General features: G+C 40.3%; 1 protein-coding gene across 1 annotated transcript in view; it reads right to left on the minus strand.

Moving 5' to 3' along the window:
• ABAT (4-aminobutyrate aminotransferase) overlaps window positions 1-25,870 on the minus strand; it is a 225,078-nt gene that overhangs the window by 32,196 nt on the left and 167,012 nt on the right. The window contains exons 6-10 of the mRNA XM_053695244.1: window positions 9,074-9,123; window positions 8,052-8,132; window positions 7,370-7,462; window positions 4,975-5,037; window positions 432-495 (exon numbers count right to left, since the gene is read on the minus strand). Of these exons, the coding sequence (XP_053551219.1) occupies window positions 432-495; window positions 4,975-5,037; window positions 7,370-7,462; window positions 8,052-8,132; window positions 9,074-9,123 (351 nt within the window). The remainder of the gene's footprint in view (window positions 1-431; window positions 496-4,974; window positions 5,038-7,369; window positions 7,463-8,051; window positions 8,133-9,073; window positions 9,124-25,870) is intronic.

The raw sequence follows: 25,870 nt of genomic DNA on the forward strand, positions 1-25,870 counted from the left end.
GTTCATTTGCCAAGAGGCACTTCTAGATACTGCTCATTGGCCGAGAGGCACTTCCAGATAATGCTCATTGGCCGAGAGGCACATTCAACTAATGCTCATTGGCCGAGAGGCACATTCAGCTAATGTTCATTGGCTGAGAGGCACTTCTAGATAATGCTCATTGGCTGAGAGGCACTTTCAGCTAATGCTCATTGGCCGAGAGGCACTTCTAGATAATGCTCATTGGCCGAGAGGCACTTCTAGATAATGCTCATTGGCCGAGAGGCACTTCCAGATAATGCTCATTGGCCGAGAGGCACGTTCAGCTAATGCTCATTGGCCAAGAGGCACTTTCAGCTAAAGCTAAGGGATACCACAGTTATAGTGGCTCACAGTACTTCTGTGATGTCATATAGAATAAGACAACCATGTAAAGGGATTCTGGATCTTACCTAAAGTTCTTCCGTGAAATCCCCCCATGAATGATAAAATGCTGTAATCAGGACAACCTGGAGACTGAGCAGAACAAAAGGAACATTAAAATTGGTTGAAATGGGTTTAAAGGGACATAAAACAGCTGAAATGCACAATGGGACTTATACATGTGCAGAGAAGCATTTTAGCATTATACAGTTATTTGCAATAATGCTTCTTCTGAGTGTTCTCAAAGGGTTTAGAGTAACGGTCTGTACACATGACCTGTCTAGCATAAAGCAGTAAGCTGCATGCACGTGTTCTGAGCGCAGTGACATTGTGCTACGTGTCATCACTCTTGAGCATGAGCAAGAAATGAATGCTCGTGCACTCAGGTAATTTGCTTCATTCCTAAGATTTTATCAAATTAAATTTACTTTTGTTTCTCAGGTCCTCCAATAAATTTTTTTCACCTTTTTACACAATTGCGGTGCTGTCACATCTTTTGTGGACTATCAAATAAAGTTTTACAATATGAATCAGTGGCAGTTCTAGCCATTAACTGCTGTAACAACTCCAAACCTCTATATATGATGCAGGATGCCCTGAATTTGCTAGATAGTGTTTTTTAGTTTATTTACTTTATTTTACACATGAAAGACCTGACGGTGGGAGAACAGGGAATAAAAAAAATATATAAATAAAAATACATAAATAAAAGGATGGAATTGCTAGTTCCCTCAGCAGTTCCCTCTACAACCACCATGTAGAGCCAGGTGTCATAGTCTAGACCAGTGAAAGTCAACCTCGGCACTCTAGATGTTTCAGAACTACATTTCCCATGATGCTCAACTAGACTAAGCATCATGGGAAAAGTAGTTCCAAAACATTTGGGGTGGCAAGCTCAGCCATCACTGGTCTCTCTAGAGACTCTAGACCTTTACCTGATAACAAAAAAATGCAAAAATTATAAAAAAAAATTAGCTCAGTTTAAACATACAGAAAAAAAGAGAAATATATCAGCATAAATAATGGAATAAAATGTAGAGCTCATAATTTGATATTTGGAATATTAAATTATAAAGATAACCATTTCTGGGTCTGATTTTTTTGTAAGATTTCTCTAACTGAAGGTGCTTATTCCCTGAGCAAACTGTGCATCACTAATATTTGTTCTGAAATTCTATAATATTTTAGTTTGATGGTTACTTTGCATATTAAAGCTTTTTGAACCAAACAGTAAATTGACACCACAGCTGCCACAGGAGTTAAAGGGAGAATGTATTAAGATAAGCGCTAATAAGCATTAATTGTATTCAAACCTACTGCAGGAACACCCATTCCAACGGACTGTAGTGTTTCTCAGTTCTAGTTCTCAGGGCACACTTACAGGCCAGATTTTCAGGATTACTTTTGGTGAGAGCATGTTAATAACCATGGGTTTTTTTCACCTGTGGTCTAGTTCAGATATTCTAAAAATCTGACCTGTAACTGTGCCGCAAGGAAACACTACTAAAGAGAAAGCTGCTCTAGTGAAATTTTCAGTATAGGTGGTGGTTTTATCAGGCAAGAGCAGCTATTTCATATGAGAAAATAAAAAGGTAAAAAGGCTATTTGCAGACAATTGAATACAGCAGATAAAATGAATAATTGGGAGAATGTTTTACAGTACACTGACCCTTTAACCCCTTAATGACCACAGCACTTTTCCATTTTCTGTCCGTTTGGGACCAAGGCTATTTTTACATTTTTGCGGTGTTTGTGTTTAGCTGTAATTTTCCTCTTACTCATTTACTGTACCCATACATATTATATACCGTTTTTCTCGCCATTAAATGGACTTTCTAAAAATACCATTATTTTCATCATATCTTATAATTTACTATAAAAAAAATTATAAAATATGAGGAAAAAATGGAAAAAAACACACTTTTTTTAACTTTGACCCCCAAAATCTGTTACACATCTACAACCACCAAAAAAAAGCCATGCTAAATAGTTTCTAAATTTTGTCCTGAGTTTAGAAATACCCAATGTTTACATGTTCTTTGCTTTTTTTGAAAGCTATAGGGCCATAAATACAAGTAGCATTTTGCTATTTCCAAACTACTTTTTTTCAAAATTAGCGCTAGTTACATTAGAACACTAATATCTTTCAGGAATCCCTGAATATCCATTGACATGTATATATTTTTTTTTAGAAGACATCCCAAAGTATTGATCTAGGCCAATTTTGGTATATTTCATGCCACCATTTCACCGCCAAATGCGATCAAATACAAAAAATCGTTCACTTTTTCACAAATTTTTTCACAAACTTTCGGTTTCTCACTGAAATTATTTACAAACAACTTGTGCAATTATGGCACAAATGGTTGTAAATGCTTCTCTGGGATCCCCTTTGTTCAGAAATAGCAGACATATATGGCTTTGGCATTGCTTTTTGGTAATTAGAAGGCCGCTAAATGCCGCTGCGCACCACACGTGTATTATGCCCAGCAGTGCAGGGGTTAATTAGGGAGCTTGTAGGGAGCTTGTATGGTTAATTTTAGCTTTAGTGTAGTGTAGTAGACAACCCAAAGTATTGATCTAGGCCCATTTTGGTATATTTCATGCCACCATTTCACCGCCAAATGCGATCAAATACAAAAAATCGTTCACTTTTTCACAAACTTTCGGTTTCTCACTGAAATTATTTACAAACAACTTGTGCAATTATGGCACAAATGGTTGTAAATGCTTCTCTGGGATCCCCTTTGTTCAGAAATAGCAGACATATATGGCTTTGGCATTGCTTTTTGGTAATTAGAAGGCCGCTAAATGCCGCTGCGCACCACACGTGTATTATGCCCAGCAGTGCAGGGGTTAATTAGGGAGCTTGTAGGGAGCTTGTATGGTTAATTTTAGCTTTAGTGTAGTGTAGTAGACAACCCAAAGTATTGATCTAGGCCCATTTTGGTATATTTCATGCCACCATTTCACCGCCAAATGCGATCAAATAAAAAAAAAACGTTAAATTTTTCGCAATTTTAGGTTTCTCACTGAAATTATTTACAAACAGCTTGTGCAATTATGGCACAAATGGTTGTAAATGCTTCTCTGGGATCCCCTTTGTTCAGAAATAGCAGATATATATGACTTTGGCGTTGCTTTCTGGTAATTAGAAGGCCGCAAAATGCTGCTGCGCATCACACGTGTATTATGGCTAGCAGTGAAGGGGTTAATTAGGAAGTTTGTAGGGAGCTTGCAGGGTTAATTTTAGATTTAGTGTAGAGATCAGCCTCCCACCTGACACATCAGACCCCCTGATCCCTCCCAAACAGCTCCCTTCCCTCCCCCACCCCACAATTGTCCCCGCCATCTTAAGTACTGGCAGAAAGTCTGCCAGTACTAAAATAAAAGCTTTTTGGGGGGTTTAGGTTTTTAAAAAAAAAAAAAAAAAAATTCTTCTGCTGTGTAGGACCCCCCTTAGCCTCCAACCTCCCTGATCCCCCCCCAAAACAGCTCTGTAACCTTCCCCATCTACCTTATTGGGGGCCATCTTGGGTACTGGCAGCTGTCTGCCAGTACCCAGCTTGCACAAAAAAGGGCTTTTTTTTCTTATTTTTTTTTTTTTCTGTAGTGTAGCTTCCCCAACCCCCCCCACCCCCACAAACCCCCACCACCTCATTGATCGTTTGTTTTTTTTAACTTTTTAAACTGATTATAACTTCTTTATTTTACACCATTTTCTGTAGTGTAGCGGTTCCCACCCGCTCCCTCCCCGTGCACGTGCACGCGCCCGCCCCCGCCCTCCCGTGCACGCGCGCACGTCCGTGCGCGCCCCCGGGCATCCCCGCCCACGATCCCGCCCCCCTCCACATCTCCAGGGCCATCGATGGCCGCCACCCGCCTCCCGGTACTGCTCCCACCCACCAACGAAGGAAGCCACCGATCTCCGGTGCAGAGAGGGCCACAGAGTGGCTCTCTCTGCATCGGATGGCTTCAAAAGGTTATTGCAGGATGCCTCCATATCGAGGCATCACTGCAATAACCGGAAAGCAGCTGGAAGCAAACAGGATCGCTTCCAGCTGCTTTCCACACTGAGGACGTGCAGGGTACGTCCTCAGGCATTAACTGCCTTTTTTTTGAGGACGTACCCTGCACGTCCTCGGTCGTTAAGGGGTTAAAGGGACACTGAACCCAATTTTTTTCTTTTGTGATTCAGATAGAGCATGCAATTTTAAACAACTTTCTAATTTACTCCTATTATCAATTTTCTTTGTTCTCTTGATTTCTTTATTTGAAAAAGGCATTTAAGCTATTTTTTTGGGTTCAGAACCATGGAAATCACTTGTTTATTGGTAGGTGAATTTACCCACCAATCAGCAAGAACAACACAGTGTATTCACCAAAAATGGGCCGGCATCTAAACTTACTTTTCAAATAAAGATACCAAAAGAAAGAAATGAATTTGATAATAGGAGTAAATTAAAAAGTTGCTTAAAATTGCATGCTCTATCTGAATCATGATAGAAAAAATTTGGGTTCAGTGTCCCTTTAAGACAAGACACATTTATACAAGTGACAAATCATCTGTACCTGGTTAATCATACACGACTCCAGCTCCTCTTTTGTAACCCCACTAAGGCCTCTTTCTTTGTTCTGGAAAACAGATCAGACAGATGATGATGCAAGTGAAATACTGTACATGCGCTGATACGAATAGCTGGTCCATTAAATGCTTCAGCTCTGACTAAGGCAGCATGTGATACAGATTTGAATTAAAGAGACAGAAAAGACAAAAATTCAAACTTTAATGAATCGGAACATACAATAAACAACTTTCACTTCTACAGGTAGAAACTGTTTGGGACCGGATAAGGTTTGGATTTTGGAATATTTGCATCTGTAAAATGGGACAGTTTGAAGAGGGGATGGAACCAAATGTAAAGAACAATATCTTATGTCATTTAGACAATATTTATATCGGTCATAATGCAGCTTTTACATCTAACCTAAAGGTAGTTGTATATCTTTTTTAATACTTGTGTATATATAGTACCTCACATAGTCCAGTACTGTAATCAGACAGGCAATATTTTGTTTTAAATAAATACAGACTATTATTTGCATTTAGAAAACAAAAAACAAACCAATGACACAAGCAAACAAGATTTTTTAAAATATTAATTAAAAGTTGGGATTTCAGAACAAATTTGGATTTTGGACTTCCGAATTTTGGGATTTGAACCTGTGTTATCTAATTTCCTGGTTAATTTTGTTATCCTTTATTGAAGATCATACCTAGGTATGCTTAGGAGCAGCAATGCACTACTGGCAGTTAGCTGAACACATCTAGTGAGCCAATGACGAGGCAGATATGTGCAGCCACTAATCAGAAGCTAGCTCCCAGTACTGCATTGCTGCTCCTGAGCCTACCTATGTATGCTCTTCAATGAAAGATAGCAAGAGAATGAAGCACATTCGATCATAGAAGAAGTGGACTCTTACCACCTTCATGAAAGAAAAAAATTACAATTTTCTTTAACAGCATATCCTCTGATCCGTTGCCTCTTTCAGTTGGAGTATCCAAAGGCTTTGTATTGGGACCGTTGCTTTTTCTTTCTATACATATATCCTGCTTTGGGTTCCAGTACCACTTATATGCTGATGATACCCAAATCTGTCTTTCCTCTCCTGATATCTTTCACTCTTTACTCAACCAGATTACCAACAGTCTCTCTGCAATTTCCTCTTGGATGTCCTCGCACTACCTCTGACTCAGTCTGTCTAAAACTGAGCTGCTTCTTATTCTCACCTCTGAGACATCTGACATTTCCCATAATGTAGGAGACTCTATTCTCAACACATCACCCTAGGTCTGCTGTCTTGGGGTCACACACTGAACTCACATTCACTCCACATATACAAATGCTCACCAAATCCTGCTGCACACACCTGCGCAACAGATTTCATCCTTTCTCCAAAATTACTAATTCTTTCCCTCATTTTGTCTTATTGACTAATGCAACCTACTCCTAAACGGCCTTCCAAAAGACCAGCTCTACCCCTCCCAATCTATCATGAATACTTCAGCTAGACTCATCCACCTAAATCCCTACTCCACTAAGTACTAACCCTAACCTATAAAGCACTCAACAGCCTCATTCCCAACTATATTTCCTCTTATCTCCAAATACTCCCTGACTCGCCCTCCCTGATCAACCCTGATCTACATCTTTTCTCATGCCCTGCTCCTGTTCTGTAGAACGCTTTATTCCGCTCCATCTGTCTCCAATTTTGTAGCTTCAGACGCTCTTTGAAAACCCACCTATTCAGAGAGGCTTACCATGCTCATCATCCTACCCAAAATAAATCTTGGACTGCCTTGAGTCACTACTGCAACTACAAACCACACAGCAAGATACCCCAAACTCTATGTCTCTGCACCCTCAACCTGTAGACTGTAAGCTCTTTGGTGTAGGACCCTCCTCCCCCTGTACTAGTTTTGTTAAGTTTGTTATATAATTTTGAATCTAAATTTAGCACTCCATATTCTAGGAACACATCCTGAGCACTAAGCGGTGTAACTTCCTATAAGTAGAGCTGCTGGGACTGCTGTGCTGCAGGAACAAAATATAGAAATAGAGCAATAGTGATAAAGCTAGAGGGATAGATGGATATAGGGATAGGGCTAGAGATAGAGGGATAGTGATAGAGGGAGAGAGGGAGAGAGGGGATCTGAGTGGATGGGGGGAATCAGAGGTTAGGGAAATGTTCTTGGAGGGAGAGGTGGCTAAATGAGGGAGAGGGACAGAGTTGGGCAGCTACATACCTGGTCTAAAGGATGAGTGTGTGCTCAAGAGAAAAGTGCACAATGCCTCCTAAGAGGTATATTTCTTTACTAACACATTTTGGCCCGTGTACAACGGTCTTAATACTAATGTATATATATATATATATATGTATATAATATCTAGTGACAAATACTTACTCTGTACCACATAAATGTTAGCTTAAATGCATTCTCATTGGAACACGAGCCACAGGACATTGTGATTACGTTTTTCAAGCCTTTAGGTCCAATCTGTGAATCAGAAACAAAAAAGGGATAAATAATACTGAACATTTATGCACTCAGACACGCGTAGCATACAGGAAACACAGAATTTAATTCCCCATAAAATGTTTGCTTTTGATTACTTAAAAAAAAAAAAAAAACTTGCAATGTACATTCATTTTATTGATTTCTCAAGTTAATTTTTTTTTCACTGCCATCAGACTAAAATGCAACTTCCTACAAAATGTACACATTTGTTTAATTTAACCGCCCAGTTTTTCTGAGGCAGTTGGTATTGTGGGTGGTGGCTCAGGTGCATTGTGAATGAAAAGAGGCGTGTCACGTGTGGAACCGGTGGAGGAATGTGTGACATTTGCCCTGGCTAGCGACTCTGCGGGCAAGAAAGTGGGAAGACCACCTGGCCTGTGATGATCCCGCAGGATCCAGGACGGTTGGTAGATCTGCATTACTGTTTAATCAGTGCAGGAGCTCTGAAGGAACGCACTGCATTATTATTTGCAGAATAACTGAATTAGTGATGTGAAATCTTAAATGTAATTGTATGAGGCGTCTGCTCTTGCGACAAACATTCTCCCATCACACCAGGTGCACTTACAGTCAGTAACGATTCCTCTAACTTCTCAGTAAAGTTCTCTGGAGGTAAAATTCCCAGTGCTGGTCTGTTGATGAATGTGCTCTACAAACAGTTTTACAAGAAGGAAAATGAATCCAATCTGAACCAATACTTCTACTAATTGTTATTAAAGTATCAACCACAGTAAAATATTGCCATTTGTATCAAAGAAATACTTTACATTCTGTTTTATTTCCTTACTCTAATGACTCTGTATGAAGCCCCACCCCCTAGGTTCCTAAAATATCTAAATTGTATTTCTTTTCTAACCACTACTGTTCCATGAGAACATACTGAGGAGCGTGCATGTGTTTTGAGCACTTTATGGCAGCTGTGTTTGTAAAAATGTTAAACATACAGTGCTCAACACACATGCACGCTTTAAACATACCCCAATATGCTGTCATAGAAAGGTGCTAAGTTTTGAACAAAGGAGAAAAAAGAGGAAACACATTAGATGATAGAAGTAAGCTGGAATTTTCTAATCTAAATCATGAAAGTTGATGTTCCCTTTTAAAGAGTGAAATGAACCAAAATCTAGTTAATTATCAAGGCTCATATAACCATATTCCATGCATCATCCTGACCCTCTTCTTGATTCTTTAATCGTGCACACTGGGAACCACAGAGCCCCTGTACATTCTCCTCCTTTCCTGCTTAACAACATCTATTGGCAAACAGGAAAGGTTCAGGTAATCCAGCTCTTCCACAATCCCGTATAGAGCGGATGATCCCTTCATTAGCCAAATAATTCTATCCCTTGTGCTACTTTGTATCAGTTGAAAGCCTTTTGTCAGCGCTCCCCTGTACCATGCAGTGAGTTTTGTACTTTTACGCACTGGTTATATAATAGTGCAACTGACATTCCCCTTTGGTAAAGTCACAATCATAATATAATACTGCAACCCATCTGTAATATAATGGCATTGATAGCATGTAATAAAATACATAATTTTATCCTGCAGTTTGCATTTTGTTTGGCCATTTAACTTTAATGAACTTACAAAATTATGTGGCTGCTGTAGAACCTTTATAAGGGCTGGATGATTATATCCTGAAATAAAGAAAAAAAATGAGATTATAAATAAGTGAAAAGGTTTATTACAGAAATATGCTACAAAGAGCTAATAAACGGATAACATTTCAGGCATAAATGTCTGAGCCTAGAATAGAATGACAGCAGGAAATTGGATATTGTGTAAACACACTGAAAAAGATAGAGCTAATAAATCTCTTTCCTAAAGAATGGACGTTAGTCATGTGATACCAGCTGTGCGCTGCAGACAGGAAAGCGCATGCGCATGAATTCACTCACTGACAAACTTACACAGCATAAGCCCAAGCTAAAAACACATCAGAAGGCAGCAATATCGCCCTGTGACGTCTCAGAATACAACGTGGTACAAATGACACTGATGTCCCACAGCTTCTAGTGTGCACCAAATAAATTGTGCGATACTTCACTTATGGCATCTCTAGAGGTTTATACAAACTCACATTTCTCACAATCAAGGCAGCTTTCTAGAGATGCAATTTTAAAAGGGATATAAAAGTCAAAATGAAAACAATTAATGGTTTAGGTACAGCAGCGATAAAAAGAGACTTTTCAATTTACATCTATTATTAAATGGTCTTTGTTATCTTAGTATCCTTTGTTGAAAATCACAGCTAGGTATGGTCAGGAGTAGCAATGGGAGCTAGCATGATATTAATGGCTACACACATATGCCTCTAGTCATTGGCTCACCTGGTATGTATAGCTAGCTCCCAGTAGTGTATTGCAGAGATGACTTTAGACTTATGTGTTTAAGCCCTTTGCAGGGTTTAACACAGGTATGTACAAGTAATAGCACAACCATACAATGCTTTAACACAGACTATTTTATTTTTGTCATTTATGTCCATTTAAGGGCTACATGTATTTGGTTGCTTGTCATTTTTTTTACTTGTTATACATTTTCTTTTATATTTATTAAGGAAAGATTGCATACAATAATCATGAACATAAATCACAAGCAATGACATTACAGATTCTGGGTGATATCGAAATATGCACACAAATACTTTACCATCTTTATGGTTTTCAATTTCTTTCAAACTCTTATAAACAAAAAACTAATAACCTTGTTTCACACAAATCACATCAGTCCGTATCGATATATATCCAGTTGGTATATTCTTACCTCCCTATTAGGGGGTGCAGAGGTCCGTGATAGAGAGTCTATATTAGGTCCTAGAAGCCAAGCTGGAATACAGACCGTAGTAATTGTAGTACTGTTACCAGGGGCGAAACTACAGGGGGTGCAGAGGCGCAGGTGCGACTGGGCCCCTGAGGGTGGGGGCCCAGCTTAAAAAAAAATAAAAAAATTTTTTTTAATAAAAACCGTTAACCTACCACTGCCTGCACTGATATCATGTGAGTGTAACATGACTACAGGGGTTAGTGTTTCTGTTTACCCATTGGTGTTTATGTGTGTGTGTATGGTGTGTGTGTGTGTATATGTATGTGACTGTGTGTGCATTTATGCATGTATGTGTGTTTGTGTATGTTTGTGGAACCAGCAAATTACAGACCTTGTTACTACAGCATGTGGGGGCAGGGGGTAAACAGTATCACTATACAGTACCACTATATACAGTAAGGGGGGCTGGACCATGTCACTGACTACTGTGGTCACTTTATAAAGTACTGGGCGGGTAGGGTTAGGCCAGCCATCTCACCGGCAGATTACAGACTGTGTCACTGACTCACTATATACAGTACTAGTGGGTTAAACAGTGTCACTATATACAGTAATAGGGGGTCAGACCATCTCACAGACTGTGGGCACAGGGTACCTCCTTTTGCAAACATGTAATCTGATTCACATTTTTTTTTCTGTGTTAAATGTAAAAAAAAAAAAAATATGTATTAAATTCACCTTTTTTTGGAGGGGGGAGGGGTGGTGGGGGGCCCCTTCTTAGATTCTTGCACCTGGGCCCTGTGGTTTCTAGTTACACCTCTGACTGTTACTGTGAGAGCATATAAACCAGTAACCTTGTAAAGAGCCTTGCCACACTAGGGGTCTGTATGGTGTGACTTTATAATATGGAGGAATATAAAGGATGGCATCAGGGAGAAGGGAGAGGGGAAGGAGGCTAATGAAAGAGGGGGAGGAGGATGGGAGGAAGGAGACCAAACCAGAAGGGTAGTGAAGCTAAGTAGCAAATTGATTGAATATAGTCAATGTACTATGATGTATGTAGGGAGTCTTCCCATAAGAATTTGATCTCTGAGAAAGCCGTATTGGGGTTGTACTTCATATGTCCATGTTACTCTAGATCTAAAAGATCATCCACTCTGTCGATCCACATGGTGTTGGAGGGTATTGAAGGAGACATCCAATGTCTGGCTATCTGTGATTTAGCTGTATTGAGGCATATTTGCATAAGGCGAGATATTAGTTTATAATTAACGTTAGGAAGATCATTAAGTAAGGCAATTCTCAGGGTTAAAGTAATATCTTACGAAACGGTATTACAGAGGTGAGATGTTATTGTTTCCCATAGTGGGATAATTTTGGGGCATTGCCATCAAATATGTATTAGGGAACCGTGTTCTCTGCATCCTCTCCAGCAAAGCCGGGAGGCTTCCGGGTATATAGAGTGTAGACGGGTGGGGGTTAGGTACCACCTCATGAGTACTTTGTAGTTTAGTTCTAGTATTTGTGGTGATGTTGAGGATTTGCGTGTGTTACAGAATTTTTTTTCCCCAATCAGTTTTATCTATAACTTGATGTAAGTCATACTGCCATTTGACTGTGTAGCTTGGTAGTAGAAGGGCATCTGAGGCTTGTAAAAGTTTACGTGCTATTGATAGCGGATGTTGGACCAGTCTACCGTGTAGGCACAATGTCTAGAAGGCTGTTGAGGTTCTTAATAGGTCATGTGCATGTTTCAGCCAGCTCCTATAACCTCCCTCACATAAGGCAGTGAACCCTCTCTCTATTTACCAGTTTCCCATTTTCAATAAATTCAGTTAGTGGTAGAGTATGGTCCCGTTCACGTGTCCTGCGGAATTTATTATCTAATCCTCCCACTAATTCTGCATTTAAAGGGATCGGAAAAAGGGGTGAGCGAGTTTGGGTTATGTTGTCTTTCCCTGAAACCACTGTGTCCCAAGTATGGAAAAATGTCTATGCATGTCAAGGAATGTACATTGGCTTGGTCTTAGATCTCTAGGCACCTATGTTTGGAATCTGAAGTGGGAGTCCAAGGATACCCACGCTTTCGTGTCAATCGAGCCATGTCAATCTAGGACTCTTTGGAGAGTAACTGCAGTATAGTAATCTTTTATGTTCGGTAGGCCTAAGACACCCAAATCTGTGCTTTTATATAGTGTACCTTTATTTATGTGTGGTTATGTTTGCCCCATATAAAAGCGTTGATGGTGGATTGTAGCTGGGAAACATACCAATTTGGCAGAGGTATTGGTATGGCCTGTAAATTGTATAAGATTTTTGGTAATGTAGACATTTTAATGGACTGAATCCTACCCCACCAGGACAATGGCCTAAAGGACCAATTTTGTAAATCTTGTTGTGTGGTATGAAGAAGAGCTTTGAAGTTTTTCTCAAAGAGAGTGGAGGGGTTGGAGGAAAGGATTTTCCCTAAATACTTAACCAAATCTTTTTGTATTTTAAGGGGGGTGATACTGTCCAATTGTTGAAAGTCCCAAGGGGGCATTGATATGTTAAAAATTTCTAACTTTTGGAAATTGAGAAGTTAGAAAAACAACCAAATATACGCAATTTGTCTAACAGAACAAGTATTGAGGCATTTGGAGATGTAATCAAAAAAAGGTCATCTGCATATCAGGCAATTTTCAAATCATGCGGGCCAATTGGGACTCCCTTTATGCTTTGATTCATTCTAATGTATGAAGCTAGGACTTCCATGGATAATATAAATAGCATTGGGGAAAGCGGGCAACCCTGGCGGGTACCATTAGTGATATGAAAAGGATTAGAAAGAATGGTATTCACTTTAACTCTAGCGGAAGGTGCGGAATATAGACCGAATATTCTAGATATCATTTTCTCGCCTAGACCGAAAGATTCTAATGTGGCTCTGAGAAAACTCCAGCTAATGCGGTCAAAAGCCTTCTAAGCACCAATGGTGATAAAAACTGACTTAATCTTGTGATATTTGGCGTGAGAGGCCAATAGTAATGCTCTTATGGTGTTGTCCCTCGCCTCGCAGGGAGGCACAAAACCAACTTGGTCCGTGTGTATCAGGTCTTGGAGTATGGTGTTCAACCTTTTGGACAGGATTTTGCCTAAAATTTTTAAATCTGAGTTTAGTAGTGAAATTGGTCTATAACAGCTAGTGTCTTCCAAATTTTTATCTGCTATATGTGCTTCCTGCATTGTGGGGGACAATAAAGAATTATTGTCAAGGGAGTGAAAAAGTTCTAGTAGGTAGGGCGCTAGCAGAAACTTATATTGTTTATAGTAGGAGTTTGTAAGGCCATCTGGTCCAGGACATTTCCTATGTGATAAGTCATTGATAGCTTTTATTATTTCTGGTAGTGATATTGGGTCTTCCAATTTCTCTCTCTGGGTAGGACTTAGTATATTCAGTTGTGCTTTCTTAATATAATCTCTCATTTGAGCGGTATAAAGATGTTTTCTGGGAGGTTATAAAGCGGTTTATAGAAATTACTGAACTGATTTGCTATTTGTTTGCTGTCATGAACAATAGCTCCGTCACCTCCCTTTAATTTACAAATGTGAGTCTTGGTTGTTTTCTCCCAAAGGGCTTTCGTTAATAAAGGGCCTGCTCGATTGCTTTCATGAAAACACTTTTTTCTGAGCGTCTTTAGTTAATAGGGAGTTAATTTCCTTCCTGATTTTAGTGAGTTCTAATTGGATCTTATAGTCTTTCTGGTATTGTTTATGTTGTAGTTCGAGAATATTTAGTTTGATTTACTTGTTATACTTTTGATCATACTTCCTTCTGGCATTGTGCTCCTGTGATTGTTTAATATACAGCTACTTACTGTGGAATTTATGTTCTCACCTTGAGCACACGTGCAAGTGTTACTGATGACATCACTGGGCACTATATGGTTAAACAGTCAGGAAGTATCTATTAAACTTGTACTTAGAGGTGCTGATAATGCAGAAGGTACGGTGGGTATAGAGTTTATATGACTGGACACAATTAGTTCCCAGAATGCATTGCAAATACAGACATCTCTGTGCCTATAGCAGCACAAACTGAAACGTGACGCTGGCTCAGGTGACTTTATAAAGTGGTTTTAAGCTACAACTGCTCTAGTTTAACAATAAACCTCTCATAACTTTACATGGGGTTCCACCTGCCTTAAAGGGGCATTAAAATATGTTTTTTGTTTTGTTTGTTGAATTTAAAAGATGGTTTTACTATATTTTATTTTATTTGGGAAAAACAGATGCTCCTGTGCTAAATAAATGGATTTAGTTTTTCATGACTATCTAGGCATGTCTCACTAACAGAGCTGTGTGAGAGGTGCAAGAAATCTGTTACTAGGTATCAGTTGTGCACAAATATACAGCATGTTCGTTTTATTTAAACATTTCATACAAAAAATGTTATGTTAAAGGGATACGATACCCAGGATTTTCTGCCATGATTCAAACAGAACATCCGATTTTAAACAACTTTCTAATTTATTTCTATGATTGATTTTTCTTTATTATATTGGTATCTTTTGTTGAAAAACAGGGACATATGCTTAGGAGCCGGCCTGTTTCTAGAGCACTATATGGCAGCAGTTTTGCAAGAAAGTCATCCATCCGCAAGAAGCACTATTTCCTGCCATTTAGTGCTCCAGATGACTACCTAGGTATTTCTTAACACAGAACATCACGGGAATGAATACAATTTGATAATAGAAGTAGATTGGATTTTTTTTTAAATGTTCTGTCTGAGTCACAAAAGAACATTTTTGGGTTTAATTTCCCTTAAAATTGCTCTTTCATTTGCAAATTAGCGTCCCTTTAAACAATAGCTCCTATATAATTCCCTGTGTGTTCCCAGCACTGTGGTGCTCGCGCACATAAATACCCTTACAGTAATTACCAGCTACTTTATAAAGCTGAACAAAAGACAGCAAACCAAGCACGCTGGACATTGAAGGACAACGGATCATTCATTTTCAAGTAACAATTACAAAAATATTTTTCAGCTAAGAGAAAAGGTTTATTAACCTTAAGGTACATTTGCATATCTGTATTGTACCCCATAAGCACCGACTCTCAGTAGTTTCTTACAACGGCATAACCAGACAATTATTTGTATTTCTAACTAGTTTTCCTCCTTATCTCTCGGCTGCAGACCGGCATTAGCTGTCTGTCGGAAATGATAAATGGACCAGTGTGTGTGACCTGCTGATAAAAATCAGCTTTATTTGATTTTTTGTAGTGACAGTTTAAGGACACTGATCATGGTCTCACACATACACCAGTAAATAAGTCTGAGTAATAGGATTTACTGATGACAACATGGTCAGGACCCAGGCCAAGCAGATGATAGAAAATAAAAGATTTACATACTGCTACAGCTCATTCTTCCCTTTACCAATGAGCGAGTCAGATAAGTGGCTCTTACTGACTGGAAGCTACTTTCTTGCCGCTTCAGGAAGAACAACATCCACATTTTTTACTTTATTACAGGGAGGTGAAGCCAGAGGGATCCCTCTACATACAGGAAAAGGTGCTGCCATCTAGTACTTCTGCAAATGTACAACATTCTTGTAAAACTGCTGTCATCTAGTACTTCTGCAAATGTACAACATTCTTGTAAAACTGCTGCCATCTAGTGCTTCTGCAAATGTACAACATTCTTGTAAAACTGCTGCCATCTAGTACTTCTGCAAATGTACAATATTCTTGTAAAACTGCTGCCATCTAGTGCTTCTGCAAATGTACAACATTCTTGTAAAACTGCTGCCATCTAGTGCTCTTGCAAATGGATAACATTCTTGTAAAACTGCTGCCATCTAGTGCTTCTGCAAATGTACAACATTCTTGTAAAACTGCTGCCATCTAGTGCTCTTGCAAATGGATAACATTCTTGTAAAACTGCTGCCATCTAGTGCTTCTGCAAATGTACAATATTCTTGTAAAACTGCTGCCATCTAGTGCTTCTGCAAATGTACAATATTCTTGTAAAACTGCTGCCATCTAGTGCTTCTGCAAATGTACAACATTCTTGTAAAACTGCTGCCATCTAGTGCTCTTGCAAATGGATAACATTCTTGTAAAACTGCTGCCATCTAGTGCTTCTGCAAATGTACAACATTCTTGTAAAACTGCTGCCATCTAGTGCTCTTGCAAATGGATAACATTCTTGTAAAACTGCTGCCATCTAGTGCTTCTGCAAATGTACAACATTCTTGTAAAACTGCTGCCATCTAGTGCTTCTGCAAATGTACAACATTCTTGTAAAACTGCTGCCATCTAGTGCTTCTGCAAATGTACAACATTCTTGTAAAACTGCTGCCATCTAGTGCTTCTGCAAATGTACAACATTCTTGTAAAACTGCTGCCATCTAGTGCTCCTGCAAATGTACAACATTCTTGTAAAACTGCTGCCATCTAGTGCTCCTGCAAATGTACAACATTCTTGTAAAACTGCTGCCATCTAGTGCTCCTGCAAATGTACAACATTCTTGCAAAACTGCTGCCATCTAGTGCTCCTGCAAATGTACAACATTCTTGTAAAACTGCTGCCATCTAGTGCTTCTGCAAATGTACAACATTCTTGTAAAACTGCTGCCATCTAGTGCTCCTGCAAATGTACAACATTCTTGTAAAACTGCTGCCATCTAGTGCTCCTGCAAATGTACAACATTCTTGTAAAACTGCTGCCATCTAGTGCTCCTGCAAATGTACAACATTCTTGTAAAACTGCTGCCATCTAGTGCTCCTGCAAATGTACAACATTCTTGTAAAACTGCTGCCATCTAGTGCTCCTGCAAATGTACAACATTCTTGTAAAACTGCAGCCATCTAGTGCTCCTGCAAATGTACAACATTCTTGTAAAACTGCTGCCATCTAGTGCTTCTGCAAATGTACAACATTCTTGTAAAACTGATGCCATCTAGTGCTTCTGCAAATGTACAACATTCTTGTAAAACTGCTGCCATCTAGTGCTTCTGCAAATGTACAACATTCTTGTAAAACTGCTGCCATCTAGTGCTTCTGCAAATGTACAACATTCTTGTAAAACTGCTGCCATCTAGTGCTTCTGCAAATGTACAACATTCTTGTAAAACTGCTGCCCTCTAGTGCTCTTGCAAATGGATAACATTCTTGTAAAACTGCTGCCATCTAGTGCTTCTGCAAATGTACAACATTCTTGTAAAACTGCTGCCATCTAGTGCTTCTGCAAATGTACAACATTCTTGTAAAACTGCTGCCCTCTAGTGCTCTTGCAAATGGATAACATTCTTGTAAAACTGCTGCCATCTAGTGCTTCTGCAAATGTACAACATTCTTGTAAAACTGCTGCCATCTAGTGCTCTTGCAAATGGATAACATTCTTGTAAAACTGCTGCCATCTAGTGCTTCTGCAAATGTACAACATTCTTGTAAAACTGCTGCCATCTAGTGCTTCTGCAAATGTACAACATTCTTGTAAAACTGCTGCCATCTAGTGCTTCTGCAAATGTACAACATTCTTGTAAAACTGCTGCCATCTAGTGCTTCTGCAAATGTACAACATTCTTGTAAAACTGCTGCCATCTAGTGCTCCTGCAAATGTACAACATTCTTGTAAAACTGCTGCCATCTAGTGCTCCTGCAAATGTACAACATTCTTGTAAAACTGCTGCCATCTAGTGCTCCTGCAAATGTACAACATTCTTGTAAAACTGCTGCCATCTAGTGCTCCTGCAAATGTACAACATTCTTGTAAAACTGCTGCCATCTAGTGCTTCTGCAAATGTACAACATTCTTGTAAAACTGCTGCCATCTAGTGCTCCTGCAAATGTACAACATTCTTGTAAAACTGCTGCCATCTAGTGCTCCTGCAAATGTACAACATTCTTGTAAAACTGCTGCCATCTAGTGCTCCTGCAAATGTACAACATTCTTGCAAAACTGCTGCCATCTAGTGCTCCTGCAAATGTACAACATTCTTGTAAAACTGCTGCCATCTAGTGCTCCTGCAAATGTACAACATTCTTGTAAAACTGCAGCCATCTAGTGCTCCTGCAAATGTACAACATTCTTGTAAAACTGCTGCCATCTAGTGCTTCTGCAAATGTACAACATTCTTGTAAAACTGATGCCATCTAGTGCTTCTGCAAATGTACAACATTCTTGTAAAACTGCTGCCATCTAGTGCTTCTGCAAATGTACAACATTCTTGTAAAACTGCTGCCATCTAGTGCTTCTGCAAATGTACAACATTCTTGTAAAACTGCTGCCATCTAGTGCTTCTGCAAATGTACAACATTCTTGTAAAACTGCTGCCCTCTAGTGCTCTTGCTAATGTATAACATTCTTGTAAAACTGCTGCCATCTAGTGCTTCTGCAAATGTACAATATTCTTGTAAAACTGCTGCCATATAGTGCTCCTGCAAATGTACAATATTCTTGTAAAACTGCTGCCATCTAGTGCTTCTGCAAATGTACAACATTCTTGTAAAACTGCTGCCCTCTAGTGCTCTTGCTAATGTATAACATTCTTGTAAAACTGCTGCCATCTAGTGCTCCTGCAAATGTACAACATTCTTGTAAAACTGCTGCCATATAGTGCTCCTGCAAATGTACAATATTCTTGTAAAACTGCTGCCATCTAGTGCTCCTGCAAATGTACAACATTCTTGTAAAACTGCTGCCATCTAGTGCTCCTGCAAATGTACAACATTCTTGTAAAACTGCTGCCATCTAGTGCTCCTGCAAATGTACAACATTCTTGTAAAACTGTTGCCATATAGTGCTCCTGCAAATGTACAACATTCTTGTAAAACTGTTGCCATATAGTGCTGCAGACACATGCCCGCTCCTGAGTTTACCTACCTGGTGCTGCAGACACGTGCTCGCTCCTGAGTTTACCTACCTGGTGCTGCAGACACATGCTCGCTCCTGAGTTTACCTACCTGGTGCTGCAGACACGTGCCCGCTCCTGAGTTTACCTACCTGGTGCTGCAGACACGTGCTCGCTCCTGAGTTTACCTACCTGGTGCTGTAGACACGTGCCCACTCCCGAGTTTACCTACCTGTTTTTCAACAAAGGATATAAAGAATTGATAATAGAAGTAAATTGCAAGACCAGTTTTGTGTGCGGCCCAGCAGTGAAACAGTTAAAAAAAGAACCACACCTTGCCGTCTGCATTGTGCTGTTACCTAATTAACTGTTTCACTGCTGGGCTGCACACAAAACTGGCATTAGAGGGATCACTGAGTGAAACCTAATTGTCTTCTGTCATGATTCAGAAAGAGCACGTCATTTTAAATAACTTTACAATTTACTTCTATTATGATTTTGTTTCCTTCTCTTTATATCCTTGGTTGAAAAACAGGGAGGTAAACTCAGGAACGTGCACGTGTCTGCGGCTCTATATGGCAGCAGTTTTACAAGAATGTTATACATGCTCCAGACAAACGCACGCTATCTACCTAGGTATCTTTTCAATAAATAATACCATAAGAACAAAGCAAATTTCAAAATAGAAGTAAATTGGATTCTTTTTTGGTTTAAATTGTATGCTCTGTCTGAATTACAAATGGCACATTTTGGGTCACACCCCTTTAATGCCATGATGCTGTTCCCTCTATACCAGACAAACTCTCAGGGCTTATAAGGATTACCTACATATACAGGTGCAGATGCCCTTGTGATGTCAGGACTAGTGGCTAAGTACAAAGTCATGAGAATGAGCCCTAGCAGCTTATACATCTCACGCATTGCAGAAGCAAAGGGAAAGGAGGCTTTGGGAATTTCTCTATCAAGAATTAGAACAGAGAACAAATATATCAGATGTTCTTTCATGATTTGGATAAAACATACAATTTTAAACAGCTTTCCATTTTGTTTCTATCATCAGATTTGCTTCATTGTCTTGTTATCCTTTGCTGAAGGAGAAGCAGTGCACTCCTGGGAGCTAGCTGAACACATCAGTGAGCCAATGACAAGAGACAATGGATACCAAGAGAACAAAGCACCTTTGAAAATGGCAGTGAATTAAAAAGTGCGTCTTAAAATTGCACGCTCTATCTGAATCATGCAAGTTTAATTTTGACTTTCCTATCCCTTTAACCCTGTGCAGTACAGACAGCCTGTTGTTTAAAGGATACAGACAAAATGACAGAACAGAATTCATAGAACCTGCAACCTCTGGAAAACCTACTATGTCCCCCAAATAAATATGATAAATCAGAAGAAACAAAGAGTAAATCCACAAGATCTAGCAGCCACTTAGCTGTGCAAAGAACCATCAACAAGACTGACCAACATTTTATCAATTTCAAGCATCTCTGATACATTGGTTCAAAGATATAATTGGCACTGAACAAGTGCAGAAACAAATTCTGCTCCTATAGAAGGCTGGGTGCGCCTATGGAAGGCTGGGTGCTCCTATGGAAGGCTGGGTACTCCTATGGAAGACTGGGAAGCACCCATGGAAGGCTGGGAAGCACCCATGGAAGGCTGGGAAGCACCCATGGAAGGCTGGGTGCGCCTATGGAAGGCTGGGTGCACCCATGGAAGGCTGGGTGCTCCTATGGAAGGCTGGGTGCGCCTATGGAAGGCTGGGTACTCCTATGGAAGGCTGGGAAGCACCCATGGAAGGCTGGGAAGCACCCATGGAAGGCTGGGAAGACCTATGGAAAACTGGGTTCTCCTATGGAAGGCTGGGTTCTCCTATGGAAGGCTGGGAGATTTCATGGATGGCTGGTAAAGCTCTTATGGAAGGCTGGGTACTCCTATGGAAAGCTGGGAGCTCCTATGGAAGATTGGGAGCGCCTATGGAAGGCTAGGAGCACCTATGGAAGGCTGGGAGAGCCTATGGAAGGCTGGGAGAGCCTATGGAAGGCTGGTAAAGCTCTTATGGAAGACTGGGTGCTCCTATGAATGGGTGGGAGTTCGTATGGAAGGCTGGGAGCTCCTATGGAAGGCTGGATGGTTCTATGGAAGGCTGGGAGATTTAATGGAAGGCTGGGAGCTCCTATGGAAGGCTGGATGGTTCTATGGAAGGCTGGGAGATTTAATGGAAGGCTGGTAAAGCTCTTATGGAAGGCTGGGTGCTCCTATGGAAGGCTGGTAAATCTCTTATGGAAGGCTTGGAGCTCCTTCGGAAGGCTGGGAGTTCCTATGGAAGCCAAGGAGCCCTTATGGAAGGCTGGGAGCTTTAAAGTAGGGCAAATTATTTCCAGGAAGAGCATCAAAATAACAGGGTGCAGAGTTATCATACATTATAGTAAAATGTAAATAACCAAATTTACTGTGACTAAAGAGCCAAACCCATAACTATGCCATCTTATAAAATCTCCAGGAAAGTCAGAAGACATAGGGAAGCCCCATGAAGAACTTATCTTAAAGTTCCATAAAACATGTTGAGATCTGTGCATATCCTAAAAGGGAAAATTAAGTAAAAATAGTTTGCATCTAAAAATTGTTTAAAAGTTGCTGGCAAATATTTTAAAATAATTTAAAAAAATAAGCAAAATTACTTACATAGCCATGCTGTCTGGAGTAGTCTGATCCACCCCCTTATCAGTGTTTAGCATCAGAAACACAGGCATTGTATTTAAACTGAGTTACAGTGGCTTATTTGCTTCTAGGCATGCTCCAGCAGATAACGAGTGTTCACTTCTGCATTCTACTAAACAATGGTAGATATAGATACAGCCATAGAAGGAAATGTGTGGGGGGAGTTAGAGCTTTACAATTCAGAAACTTAAAAGAAAGGGTTAATGACGAGGCACTGCAGTATAAATGTGCAGGTAACGTAATTAAAGTACATATTATTATAGTTTGTCTCTATCCCAACTTGTTTTATGTCCCTTTAATATCACTTGGCAAAAATGTCAAAAGGAAAGAAATAACCCAGGTCTTTAATCTTGATTTGCCTCCTTATCAGAATAAAAGTCTAAGTAACCAAGCCACTGGCACTCTAAAGGTCTGATAATGAAAGGCTGAGACAGAATGAATGCAACCAATAGAGAGGAAAAAAAACAGTTTCTGCCTCTTAAAGGGACATGCAATGTTTTTCTTTCATGATTTAGAAAGAGAAGCAATTTTAAACAGCTTTCCAATTTACTTCTTTTATCTAATTTGCTTCATTTTCTTGAAATCCTTTGTAGCTGTATCCGATTGGTAGCAGCACATAGATGCCTCATGTGATTGGCTCACACATGTGCATTGCTATTTCTTCAACAAAGGATACCTAAAGAATGAAGCAAAATAGATAATAGAAGTAAACTGGAATTTTGTTTAAAATTATATTCTCTATCTGAATCATGAAGAAAAGAAAATTGTGTTTATTGTCCCTTTAAATGTGTGGGTGCACCTGATCTACATAGCTTGAAAAGCTGCAGTCAAAAAACAAACAAAAAAACCAAACAATTAATTTTGCAAAGTTCTGTGCATCCACTGCACCTAACTTGCCTGTGTCCAGCACAATAAAACAATATTCTGTACTAGATATACACATATGCCTATAATTATGCTTAAACAAAAAGATTTGATTAAAAAATACGGTAATCACAGAACTGGAAATGGACTAAATGTCGCTAACTGCAAACCTCAGCGCACCTGGCGACACATTTTATTTCATACCAGCTTTTAATAAAAACAAACAACTTTCTAATAACCATTACTGATTAATGAGAAGGAGATTCATGTAGGAAACATTACAGATTAAAGCTCAATTACACATCTGAACATATCCAAGAGATTATAGTAATGACAAACCAAACTGGTCTAGGATTAGTGCTTATTTTGCTGATGTTTCTTTGCCTTTTACAGGGTAGTTTTAAAAACAGAATTTATGTTTACCTGATAAATTTCTTTCTCCAACGGTGTGTCCGGTCCACGGCGTCATCCTTACTTGTGGGATATTCTCTTCCCCAACAGGAAATGGCAAAGAGCCCAGCAAAGCTGGTCACATGATCCCTCCTAGGCTCCGCCTACCCCAGTCATTCGACCGACGTTAAGGAGGAATAATAGCATAGGAGAAACCATATGGTACCGTGGTGACTGTAGTTAAAGAAAATAAATTATCAGACCTGATTAAAAAACCAGGGCGGGCCGTGGACCGGACACACCGTTGGAGAAAGAAATTTATCAGGTAAACATAAATTCTGTTTTCTCCAACATAGGTGTGTCCGGTCCACGGCGTCATCCTTACTTGTGGGAACCAATACCAAAGCTTTAGGACACGGATGAAGGGAGGGAGCAAATCAGGTCACCTAAATGGAAGGCACCACGGCTTGCAAAACCTTTCTCCCAAAAATAGCCTCAGAAGAAGCAAAAGTATCAAACTTGTAAAATTTGGTAAAAGTGTGCAGTGAAGACCAAGTCGCTGCCCTACATATCTGATCAACAGAAGCCTCGTTCTTGAAGGCCCATGTGGAAGCCACAGCCCTAGTGGAATGAGCTGTGATTCTTTCGGGAGGCTGCCGTCCGGCAGTCTCGTAAGCCAATCTGATGATGCTTTTAATCCAAAAAGAGAGAGAGGTAGAAGTTGCTTTTTGACCTCTCCTTTTACCTGAATAAACAACAAACAAGGAAGATGTTTGTCTAAAATCCTTTGTAGCATCTAAATAGAATTTTAGAGCGCGAACAACATCCAAATTGTGCAACAAGCGTTCCTTCTTTGAAACTGGTTTCGGACACAGAGAAGGTACGATAATCTCCTGGTTAATGTTTTTGTTAGAAACAACTTTTGGAAGAAAACCAGGTTTAGTACGTAAAACCACCTTATCTGCATGGAACACCAGATAAGGAGGAGAACACTGCAGAGCAGATAATTCTGAAACTCTTCTAGCAGAAGAAATTGCAACTAAAAACAAAACTTTCCAAGATAATAACTTAATATCAACGGAATGTAAGGGTTCAAACGGAACCCCCTGAAGAACTGAAAGAACTAAATTGAGACTCCAAGGAGGAGTCAAAGGTTTGTAAACAGGCTTGATTCTAACCAGAGCCTGAACAAAGGCTTGAACATCTGGCACAGCTGCCAGTTTTTTGTGAAGTAACACCGACAAGGCAGAAATCTGTCCCTTCAGGGAACTTGCCGATAATCCTTTTTCCAATCCTTCTTGAAGGAAGGATAGAATCCTAGGAATCTTAACCTTGTCCCAAGGGAATCCTTTAGATTCACACCAACAGATATATTTTTTCCAAATTTTGTGGTAAATCTTTCTAGTTACAGGCTTTCTGGCCTGAACAAGAGTATCGATAACAGAATCTGAGAAACCTCGCTTCGATAAAATCAAGCGTTCAATCTCCAAGCAGTCAGCTGGAGTGAAACCAGATTCGGATGTTCGAACGGACCCTGAACAAGAAGGTCTCGTCTCAAAGGTAGCTTCCAAGGTGGAGCCGATGACATATTCACCAGATCTGCATACCAAGTCCTGCGTGGCCACGCAGGAGCTATCAAGATCACCGACGCCCACACCTGATTGATACTGGCTACCAGCCTGGGGATGAGAGGAAACGGCGGGAACACATAAGCTAGTTTGAAGGTCCAAGGTGCTACTAGTGCATCCACTAGAGCCGCCTTGGGATCCCTGGATCTGGACCCGTAGCAAGGAACTTTGAAGTTCTGACGAGAGGCCATCAGATCCATGTCTGGAATGCCCCATAGTTGAGTGACTTGGGCAAAGATTTCCGGATGGAGTTCCCACTCCCCCGGATGCAATGTCTGACGACTCAGAAAATCCGCTTCCCAATTTTCCACTCCCGGGATGTGGATAGCAGACAGGTGGCAGGAGTGAGACTCCGCCCATAGAATAATCTTGGTCACTTCTTCCATCGCTAGGGAACTCCTTGTTCCCCCCTGATGGTTGATGTACGCAACAGTCGTCATGTTGTCTGATTGAAACCGTATGAACTTGGTCCTCGCTAGCTGAGGCCAAGCCTTGAGAGCATTGAATATCGCTCTCAGTTCCAGAATATTTATCGGTAGAAGAGATTCTTCCCGAGACCAAAGACCCTGAGCTTTCAGGGATCCCCAGACCGCGCCCCAGCCCATCAGACTGGCGTCGGTCGTGACAATGACCCACTCTGGTCTGCGGAATGTCATCCCTCGTGACAGGTTGTCCAGGGACAGCCACCAACGGAGTGAGTCTCTGGTCCTCTGGTTTACTTGTATCTTTGGAGACAAGTCTGTATAGTCCCCATTCCACTGACTGAGCATGCACAGTTGTAATGGTCTTAGATGAATGCGCGCAAAAGGAACTATGTCCATTGCCGCTACCATCAACCCGATCACTTCCATGCACTGAGCTACGGAAGGAAGAGGAACGGAATGAAGAATTCGACAAGCGTCCAGAAGTTTTGTCTTTCTGGCCTCTGTTAGAAAAATCCTCATTTCTGAGGAGTCTATAATTGTTCCCAAGAAGGGAACCCTTGTTGACGGGGATAGAGAACTCTTTTCCACGTTCACTTTCCAGCCGTGAGATCTGAGAAAGGCCAGGACGATGTCCGTGTGAGCCTTTGCTCGAGGGAGGGACGACGCTTGAATCAGAATGTCGTCCAGGTAAGGTACTACTGCAATGCCCCTTGGTCTTAGCACCGCTAGAAGGGACCCTAGTACCTTTG

The sequence above is a fragment of the Bombina bombina genome, chromosome 11, assembly GCF_027579735.1.
Source record: "Bombina bombina isolate aBomBom1 chromosome 11, aBomBom1.pri, whole genome shotgun sequence".
Taxonomy (NCBI): domain Eukaryota; kingdom Metazoa; phylum Chordata; class Amphibia; order Anura; family Bombinatoridae; genus Bombina; species Bombina bombina.